Source organism: Telmatherina bonti (genome assembly GCF_933228915.1).
Source record: "Telmatherina bonti genome assembly, chromosome: 1".
NCBI lineage: Eukaryota > Metazoa > Chordata > Actinopteri > Atheriniformes > Telmatherinidae > Telmatherina > Telmatherina bonti.
The window spans coordinates 6,773,497-6,784,691 of NC_136619.1; the positions used below are offsets into that span (position 1 = coordinate 6,773,497).

At 42.4% G+C, this 11,195-nt stretch overlaps 1 protein-coding gene across 1 annotated transcript in view; it reads right to left on the reverse strand.

The window, feature by feature from the left end:
• LOC306755142 (neural-cadherin) overlaps positions 1-11,195 on the reverse strand; it is a gene marked incomplete at both ends in the record, with an annotated part of 401,965 nt that overhangs the window by 79,523 nt on the left and 311,247 nt on the right. The window contains 2 exons of the mRNA XM_079239421.1: positions 570-750; positions 9,072-9,195. Of these exons, the coding sequence (XP_079095547.1) occupies positions 570-750; positions 9,072-9,195 (305 nt within the window). The remainder of the gene's footprint in view (positions 1-569; positions 751-9,071; positions 9,196-11,195) is intronic.

Genomic DNA, 11,195 nt, shown 5'->3' on the forward strand with positions numbered 1-11,195 from the left:
ATAAAATAAATTACAAAATGAAAAAAATAAATAAATAAAATAAAAGCAAAACAAAAAATTAATAAATAATAAAAATGGAAACAAAACCAAAATAAAATTGAATAAAAACAGAATAAATTAAATTAAAAACTAAAATAAACAAAAAAGAAGAAAATTAAAATGAATTAAAAAAAATCAAACAAAATGAAAAAATACCAATTGAATCAAAACAAAATTAATGCAAAAATAAATTCACATAGAAATTTAAACAAAAAAGTAAGAATACTAAAAACAAAACAAATTAAAGTTATAGGTAAAATGAAAGAAAAAATGAAAAAAAAATTAAAATAATTTACAAATTGAAACAGGAATAAATACAAAAAAATAAAATAAAAAAATATATAATAAAAAAAAAACTAAATAAAAATTACAACCAAATATAAACCAAACAAAATAAAGCACAGTAAATAAATAAATAAATAAATAAATAAAAACCACAAAAGCACATGTAAATATTAAAATGGAACCAAAAATAAAATAAAATAAAATAAAATAAAATAAAATAAAATATTTCAATTGGTTGGGCTTACCTTCTTCACACTGCTGTCCTGTGTATCCAGGCACACACTGGCAGCTGAAGGAGCCCCACTCACCGTGACAACGACCACGGTGGCCACAGGATGGATAGCCCATGTTGACACAGCTGCTATCAGTGGTCAGGCAGCCCGGAGAGCTGGACTGCGAGTCGGCCGGGGAACCCAAATCATACAGCTGAAAGCAGAAGATAGAGGTGAGAAGACAGAGATGCAGTAAATACAGAGAAATTGAGAGCAAAGAAAAAGGTGATGAAGGGAGAAATGGGGACACAGAGGTGAGTAAAAGGAAGAAAGAAAGGATGAATGGATAGCAGAAGAAGGAATGAAAGGGCAGGAGGTCGGTGTGCAGTACCTTAAATTGAAAGATAAAGGGGAGCATGTGGGTGAACCAAGTTGAGATATGATTTCAGGAAAGGGAACGATTGCCAGTGATGCTGAGCTTAGAATAAGGCGACAACAAGGCACAGCAGAAAAGTGGATTGAAGAAGATGCAGCAGCCAGAGGGGGAGGCTGAGTGAAGCAGAGAGGAAGCTTGAAGGACTGAGATCCATGTTGCAGTGAAGTGCAGAGTCAGCCTGCTGAACAGTTTCTCATTAAGTTCCAGTTCAGGGTGTTTAGAGTCAGACATACAGAAGACAAGCTGAGCAGACATACTCTGCTAGTCCACCACGTCTGCCTTCATCACAGAAACAAGTCTTCACCTGGTGTCAGAACTCCATTTGACTAACTCACCTGAGATTCCTAAGAAGAAGAAAAAGTGCCGTCATTTAGAGCAGACGGACGATAAATCACAGCGTTGGAGTGAAGAAGCTCAGCGAGATGATCTGGTTTACGCTCGCTGGACTAAGGGGTCAAAGTAAGGAACTTGCTGTAAACCCTGTTGGTTCTCTCCAGGTACTCCTCCCACCATGCAGAGACATGCATGTTGGGTTAACTGGCTGTTTGTCTCTCTGTGTGGCTGTCTGATGGACTGGCGACCTGTCCAGGTGAACCTGCCTCTCGCCTGATGGTTGCTGGGATAGACTCCAGTTTCTCCGCGACCCTGAACTGGATTAACCCTCTGGGGACCAAGGGTATTTTAGAGAAAAAAACCTGACTTTTTTTTAGTTTAAATGCTAATAAACACCACCTTTCAATGTCCCATAATGTCCTCTACCTTGTTTTCTTTTTTATTATTTTGAATTGAAATATCATAAACTGCGATGTAAATGAGGCTCCTTTGGTTATTTTAATTATAAAGTATTATAATTTTGAAGCTTGACTAGAGGTACTGAAGGGGACTGAAGCACCACAGCTTTCCGAAATCACTGTCAGCTGCACACACTGTATCTGTTACCAAGTTATACATCTGTTACGACGCCGTCGTGTCGTTTATGTTGAAATAAATACTTGAGTAATGCAAATGTTTGTTTGAGCAATTACGCATGGTATGCATGCGTAAAAGCTGTTGTTTTCATCATTTATCGGCCTTGTAAATACAGAAGGCAGCTATCCGACTGCTAATGACACGATGCAGTGATTGACACTGTTTGGAGGCGTTTCCTGAGACATCATCGGCTCTGATTGGACAAACACGTGTCATGCGCCAAAGACAAAGGCTCTGATTGGAACACCTATTTTGACACAACACTGTATCACTTATGAATGGGCTGCAGTGATGCTGGAACTACCATCTGAAAGCCTGGAGTCTCCCGATTAAGAGGGGGAAAAAAAGTAAGTTTCTATCTTTTATGGTCCGAAAGCTATGCTGGATTAAACACAACATGGTCCCTGGCATCGCCGACGGTGCCGGCGGAGTGTTAAGTGGTGTAGAAAATGAATGTATTTATTTAATTCTTACATAACTGTAAACAAATTGTGGCATGAAGAGGTCAGCTCTGTATAGACATGTACTTATTGGAGTTACACACAATGGACTGATTTGTTCAGCGCGACGTGGCGGAGAGAGGAGGACATTCATCAACTCCTGCTTCTTTTTCACCTGACAGCTTCTAACAGCCTGACGAACTTTCTGTGTTTCAGGAACTCCCATCAGCCAACATCAGCCTCCTTTACCGTCTGCAGGCCCGCCGTGAAACTAGCGCGATGCGCTCCATGTAACCATGTTGGTCAACAACTGTTTCATTTGCTTAAGTTGAACTTATCAGCTTGCAGCTCATTTATGTTGCTGATTAACAGAAAATGAACTTTTCTCATGCGTTTGAAAAGCTGATATAGCTGGAGATGTTGTTTCTGACGACACATTTTTCCTCATTGTCATATGAAGAAACCTGGACAGACATGAGCCTGAGGCAGTCTTTCTTTCCCTTTCTTCTGTTCATGTTCTCTCCATCATTACCTCTTTACTCTGAGAGAGATGAAACTTAACTCTGACACAGTCCTCTGATGGAAAACCCGTTATGAAAACTTAAACAGGTGTCCCTTACAAAAGCCTGCCATGAAACATTCATGTGTAGAGAATCCTCTCTGTTGTGTTGCTTTGGTGCTGCAGAGACGATGCAGGAGTTCTACGTGGTTCTCGGGTTTCAGTTCATCGTTTCGCTTCTTAACCCTGAAAACAAGGAGACACATCTCCGTGTACGTGCTTCTGTGTAAAGTTCTGATGAAGCCTTTTAGTAAAACTGCGAACGGTGGCTTCAGGTCTGCAGAATTTCAGGCTCTCAGACTGTCAGCTGCTTTCTGCCAGGATTAACGTCAGGTCCTGGGCGGAAACATGTCACAGCCCACCAACAGGGAAGAAGAAGAAGAATCTGACTCCACAGACTCTCTGTAAGGAACGCAGCTCACCAAACATTTCTGAAACATGTAAAAGTTAAATAAATGAATTAAGCACATATTGATGCCATATTAAATCAGAGAACAGACAAAAAGCTCAGCTTTAAAACGTCATATCCTGAGAGACGTGTGGTTACAGCAGACCCCAGCAGAGCCAGCAGATCCCAGCAGACCCCAGCAGAGCCGGTTCTCTGAACAGAAAATCAGACCTTCAGTCTGTATTCTGAGTTTAAGAGCAGAACCAGCGACGACTACAAAGATCCTTCACTTACAGATTTAAAAAGTCTCAACTACTGTCTTCAGACACAAAGTCACTGCTTCTTCTACCACGAAGCACCGTGATGCTGCTGGTCAGCTCGGTCCTCCTGGTCAGCGTGCACGTCTTCCTTCTGAAAACACCTAGCAGGACTCCGACTTCACAGCAGCCAAGCTGACAAACGTGGATATAAAGGAAACTTATTGTCCAGTTCAGCAGGAGATGATTGTAGTAAATCAGCGCTGAGCTTAACATCAAGCTCTGCTAATTACTGCAGCAGGGAAACTTCTAAAACCTGCAGGACTCTGGCGCTCCCAGGACCAGGCCTGAGCATCCCTGCTATTTACAAATTAAGTTTATTTCAACTTCACTCTTATTTATAACCCATTAATGCCTCTTGTGCTCCACTGCAGACTTCATATATTTAACCATGGTCCAGGATGTTGTGTAACTTCTATTATAAGACAGACTTTTCGCAAATCAAGCTAAAAGCTAAAAGCTACGAGCACTCAGTAGTCCATTATTCCAACTGCTGAGTCCAAAACTCCTCACCAAAGATGGAGTGACAGATGTGTCAAAACCAGAGGAAAACTTGGAGAAATGTATGTCTGAGAGCTAAAAGGGTAAAGACAAGCAGCATGATGGCAGCACCGGCAGCGCGCCGCTTCAAAACAATCCAGAATGACAGCCAGGGGGATGGGACCAAACTCCAGAAGAGTTATAATTATATAATCAAGAAAATATAATCAACAGTTTTGTGCATGTTCCTCTGCAGGGAGACATCCTTCCATCCTCTCCAGCTGAAACCAGCAGACTCTGCAAATCTCTCTCAAATCAGTTTACAAAAGGCCTCATGTCACACTTGAAAAGGCTTAATGGAGCCAACGGCGTGCTGTTATCCTGCATGGCCTGAAAACAGGTACAAGCAAATATCAGTCAACTGCCTTTACCACTTCACAGGTACTCACATCCTGACTGAAACAGAGGACGTTGCCATGGCAATGCAAGTGAAACAGCAACACATTCAGACGACATGAAAACCAAAGGAAAAAAAAAGAGAAAAAGGAAAACTCACACAATGCCGGAACATGTCCATCATTATTAATCATCAGTACGCCTACTGCTGCTTGCTTTTTGGAGATTTATTATCCTCATGTCCGCCCACACACATCAGGCAGATTTCTCTCATTAGTACGCAGTGTTCGTGCAGCCTCTCGTTACATCTCTGGTAAGGTAAATCACACCAACTGCAAGACTCCAGCATGGCAGGATGACAAACATGCACCCTGTACGGCAGTGCAACTGCAATCTAACATCGCCATGCAGCTTTACAAAGACCTGCAGAGCCGCCAAACTAACACGCCACACTCAAGTCCAAGTGCCAACAAATCGATCTCATTGTCTCCATTCCTATATCAGACAACAGCAAATGATCAGATCTAACAGAGAAGTTCAACAGGTTACAGTGTAGTATGTGTGTGTGTGTGTGTGTGTGTGCTGCTGGGCCAGTATGTGTGTGTAACAGGCGTGACAGATGCCTAGTAATGAACCTGTCTGTACTGATATTGACCTCATTAAATGGAAGACAGCCTAGAAGTGACTGACAGGCTGAACAGGAGGCGGCTCGTGATAATAGGCTCACATTGACTTTTTTTTCTTTCGGGTGCCTGGTAGTCCTTATCTATTAACTCAGGAACTGCAGCGTGCTCATGTGCAGCGGCGTGCTGGCGCTCATGTGCAGCGGCGTGCTGGCGCTCATATGCAGCGGCGTGCTGGCGCTCATGTGCAGCGGCGTGCTGGCGCTCATGTGCAGCGGCGTGCTGGCGCTCATGTGCAGCGGCGTGCTGGCGCTCATGTGCAGCGGCGTGGTGGCGCCCATATGCAGCGGCGTGCTGGCGCTCATGTGCAGCGGCGTGCTGGCGCTCATATGCAGCGGCGTGCTGGCGCTCATGTGCAGCGGCGTGGTGGCAATCATGTGCAGCGGCGTGGTGGCGATCATGTGCAGCGGCGTGGTGGCAATCATGTGCAGCGGCGTGGTGGCGATCATGTGCAGCAGTGATCATGTGCAGCGGCGTGCTGGCGCTCATGTGCAGCAGTGATCATGTGCAGCGGCGTGCTGGCGCTCATGTGCAGCAGTGATCATGTGCAGCGGCGTGGTGGCGCTCATGTGCAGCAGTGATCATGTGCAGCGGCGTGCTGGCGCTGATGCGCAGCGGCGTGCTGGCGCTCATGCGCAGCAGCTTCATGTGTCTGACTTTGCTTGTTGAAACAGACACAGAAACCCATTTTACCCCAATCCAAGGTAAAATGGCATTCAGCTCCTCTGCTTTTGACCCTAAAACTCATCACCCGGGTAACAATGAAGAACTGAGCATGCTCTGTGTGAAACATGTGAAACCAAATCAGATTCTCCTCCCAAAGCTCAAGATGTTTTGCTAAACAACGTGAGAGAGCGAGAAAGTCGACAGAATACACCTGGCCGGCTGTTTGACACTGAGCAACGTTAATGTGCTGCGTTGATCAGAAGTACGTTAAACTGATTTTTATGTGAGTTCAGGTGAAAGTTAAGCTTGATCTGCTGAATCAGATGTTATGATATTGATTATTACAATCCGGTATCAATTAGGGGTGAGCCGATTGGATATGTCAGCCATTCATCATGCTGATTCGTTACACGTCTCCTCAGACCGTCACTGACCAACAGCTGGACCTGTTGCAGGTTTCTCCAACCTGACGAGCACAGGGCGCTGGTGGAGAATCTGCCAATCAGGCTGCGTGGTGTTGGGCTGTGAGCACAGGTAGATTTGGAGCCCTAATAACCCCCCCCCCATGGAGTCTGTTTCTGGTAGACTGAGCAGATACATGCACATTAGTGGCCTGCTGGAGGTCCGTCTGCAGGACTCTGGCTCTCTGTTGTTGGGCTGGACCGCTATCTGCTGTCTACCCCCCACCCCACCCCTCACCATCTCCTGGTATCTCCTTCATGCTCTCCACACTGTCCTGGGACACACAGCAAACCTTCTTGCCACAGTGAGCGTTGCTGTGCCATCCTGGATGAGCTGCACTACCTGAGCAACGTGTGTGTGCTGCACACACACGCGTCATGTGACCTGTAGCGGAGCAGACACTGCTAACATGCAAACATCACCAAAAATCAGCCAGTAAGGAGGAACAGTCCACGGGGGGTCAGACTAGCGTCCTCGAGGGACAGCATCCTGGAGTTTTCTGTTGTTTCCCTGCTCCAACACACCTGAATCAAATTAAATGGCTCCAACAGCTTCTTGTCAACTCCTTCACAATGACCCATTCATTTCAGCCAGGTGCGTTGGAGCAGGGAAATGATAACCTGCCTTGAGGCCTGCAGTTTGACCCCCCCGGTCTGTGACCACCGCTTGCAGGAACTTTCTGTTTTAGCTTCTGCCTTGTTAGCGTCTCCCATTTCCATCTGTTGCTTCTGAACAGCAGCAGGTGGAGGTTCTGTCAGTTTCTTCCTGACTCGACAGATTCACGTCTCAGAAGTGTGACTGATGTTTAATACGTGTTGGAGTCGGGTATATAACACTGTTCTCTCCCAGCTGGTTAGATATATGGTGCTTGTGTCCTGTTGCCGAAGCGGCTGGAGGTTCTTCTGCAGGCTTTCTTCCTGTTAAAACAGACTTTTATCTCTCCACTGTCACCTCGCGCAGCTCAGGATGGAAGATTGAAGCGATTGGATGGAATCTTTGGTCTCTTTTGCCAGGTTGTTTGGACTGAAAGGCTGCGTCTGTAAAAGCACTTTGAGATGACGACGGTGAACTGGTGCCGTACGAGTAAAGCTGAACTAGTTTATTTTTATTTACTCTGCAACATGAACTTGTAGCATCGAGTCATGTTTCATGTCCTTTTCATTTTACTTTACAAGTTTTATCATGTGGAAAGGATGATTCATTCGATGCATTCAAACCGGTCCACGGAAAAGTTAATTTTTACTGGAAGAAGCAGAATGTGGAGCAACTCCTGCTGTCCGGCTACGACTCTTTTTGTCTCTCATTATAATTCTGCAGTTTTCTTGCTGTAATGCTTTAAATATTTGCTCATTGAGCTGTCTTGTCCATGAAATGTGAAGTAGAAATAAACCTGCATCAGTAAAACTCGTCTTAAGCTGCAGTTTCCAGTCTGAGACCAACTAAAAGTGTGTTTGCACGGTTGGAAACCTTGAACCTGCTGACTTATTAAATGCAATGATTAACGCACCTCCATTGCTCCCCTTTGTGAATAACATCCTTTCTTTTCTAGCAAACATTTTTCTGATGTGTGGGCTTTTCATGCAGACAGATGAAAAGCTTATGCATATAAAAATGTAATAAAATGAGAAATTACTGAATTCAAATAATCCATATATTTGTTGATTGTATTAATAAACGATTTAAAAAATGGTCTAACTTACACTTAAATTATTCGATTTTCCTTCCTAAATGTGCACAAAGCTATCATACCTGGTCTAAGTCAGTGTTTCTTCATTTTTATTCAACATCAGCTGCAGAATTAAACTGCAGTCCTTTATTCATCACTGCAGTGTTCAGGCTGCAGCAGCGGCTCTGTGTGCAAACAGCTACAATGTCACCATCAAACTGCAGTCATGAAGCAATTCTGAACCACAAATGTGACTTTGGAAGAAATGAAAGCAACAAAACAATTGCTTTTTATTTGATTATTCATGATTTCTAATCCGAAAAATCTCCTATCATAACATTAGAATTTCCCTTTGAGAAATAATCAAGGATTTACCAATTTTAGTACATTTGTCATTTATTTTTCACAGCAGGAATAAGTGCAACATTCTGTGTTTTAGGTAGTGAGTAATTTTTAATTATCAGGAAACATAAATCAAGACTGTTTGTGTTTTAGGGAATCAATATGTCTGACTAAACACCAGTCCTGTCTGGTAAAAATCATCCGTTTCAGACTGAAACAGGCAAAGTTGAACTGGAAGTCACTGTTCTATTTGTCACCAAGCTAAAAGTTACAGTAGAAAATGTCATTTTTAACCAAACATCTGTCTGTATAAGGCTGTAGCGTTCTGGATTTTATCCCAGAGGCCTCCGCTCATGCACAGATGATTTGGGTTTAGCTGGGGTTGGGCTTGGATTTTCATGGTTGAACATGGAGTCCCTGACTTTGTAAGTCCAACACGCCGGCAGAGGAGGGAAGTCTGACTGTGCAGGAGGAGGAAGGCTGATATTTCGTTTCACTCTCACAGAGCATGTGTCTGAAAACACTTTGAGGTTGCAGTTAAAAGCGTTAAAAACATCTCTAAAACGACACAAGAGCATGGAAAATGTCAAAAAGTGTTATTAATCCATTTATCAGCTGGAGTGCAGGTGTGGGTTGGAGTTTGCTTGCCTCCTGATGTTCAAACGCCGGTTTGGTCATGCATAGTGTGTGTGTGTGTGTGTGTGTGTGTGACTACATAATCATGTTTTTACCTTGCTGTCCACGATGAGGTTGCGGATGCAGCCGGTGAAGTGTTTGTGCTGAAGCTGAGGGTAGATGTAGGGGATGTCCTCATTCACACCACCGAGCTGGAGCACTTGACTCATGTTCAGGTGTCTAAAAACACACATTTACACCAACGTGCATATACAACGTTTAGGTCCCAGAGTACAATTAACACATTTGTCAAATCCCATTTGCAGTATTTATATAAGATGTTTGTAACAACAGGAACAGACCGAAGCTCTGCTCATCAGAAAAAAACCAGACATGATGAAAAAACATGGTGTAAATTCCAGAGAGACATCAGTAAACATCTAAAACACAGCGACATCCGTCGTGCATTTCTGGAGACGTTGCTGCTGTGCAGCATCTGCGGCTAAGAGACAGAACTAAACAACTTCTTAAACCAGAACCACGCATGACGTTCCAGCCGTGTTTAGCTTTACATGTCTGGTGAAGTCTCAGGTAGGTCGCTATAGATGGATGCTGAATATGCCATCGTTAGCGGTGCATCGCTGAGAAAATCTCAAAAGTTTTGACGCGTCGCGACGCATCTTTAAATCTAGCAAAACTTTACTCGTGGTGGGAAAGATTAAATATGTCTTCATCGCCAATCCCTTGCAGTTAAGACATTAAAATGTTAGTAATGTATTGTGGAGCTGAACACGAGGAGCTTTAAAGACAAATAAAATCTTAACATCAATCCTGCATCCCACTAATACCAGTGATAGATGTGATCCCAGGTAGAAGATACAAGGCAGTTCTGTGAACTGACTGTTGTCTGGAAAGGTTGGACTGAGTCAGACGCACATGCAGTGGGATGAAGCAGGTTATGCTGCTGTTAGTTTATCTGTTATAAGCTGATAAAAAGCTCTTCCACAACAAAACTGGCTTGTTTCATAAAGTAAAAAAAAAAAATCAGTTCAGGAAAACGTTGCATTTCTTCCAACATGGTGACAAAGTGTCAATCACAGTAGGGTGTTACAAAAAAACAAACAAATAAACTTTTTTTTCTCTGATTTAAGATATTTTTTCTAATGTTAAACAAGACAAAAATGAGCAAAATGTAATTTAGTATGTTATTCAGCGTGTTACTGTGCAGAGCTGCAGCTCGGCTGTTACGACCTCGGCCTTTACGGATGTATGTAAATGTGTGTGTTTGGTTTGAACCAGGTGTTTGGCCAGCAGTCTACCTCGCTGTGATTGGCTGGCGGGGATGTTTTGTTTATGTTTCTTCCACCAAACGCCCAGAATATTAAAACAGAAATAAATAAAACACAGACCCCCATTCATCTTTTAGTTAAGCCTGATTTAGAAGAGAAGAGATTAGCAGCAAACTGCGACACTTTTTTAGTCTTTTGTCCAGGAATAAATGATATGATTCATAATTTCTTGTGTGTGCTTTACTTCCTCTCCCTCAGACACACAGAAAGATGAACGCTGCTCTAATATCCATCACTGTCCTGGCGTAAAGATGTTTTATTTTATTAGCAAACTACGCTTTCTGGAAGTATTTCATGTGTCTATTCACACCGAGTTACATGGTTGATATTCACATTCCAGCAACACAAAGATTACTGGTTTGCATGATTATATATGGTCTGGACCAAGTGAAAAACTACTTGTGAATTTATCTGTACAAGTTTGAGACTAAATCATCTCCTAATGTCTCAAATCCAGAGTGTACCCCCCCACCAAAAAAAAACAAACAAAAAACCTGACTTAAAGTTAACAGGCTGACATGCTGCGGCCTCGCTGGAGGAAACCAGAGTGTTGTCCTCTTAATGATGCAGATGAGCAGAGCACATTGGTTTTTATCTAAATAATTCAGTAGAAAAGGGAAAATAATTTTCTTCAAAAAAATTCTTATTAATTTATCAAAACCAAATGTAAATATTTTTTGGGGAAAAATTCTACATTAAATTGAGTAAAAACGTGAATTCAGTACTCTTCAATAACAATGATAATAAAAAACAAACAAAATAATAATAATAATAATAATAATAATAATAATAATAATAATAATAATAATAATAATAATAATAATAATAATAATACCAAGTTTATCAATGAGACTTTGAGACTTTCTCTGTTAGATGTTGGTAAATGCTCAC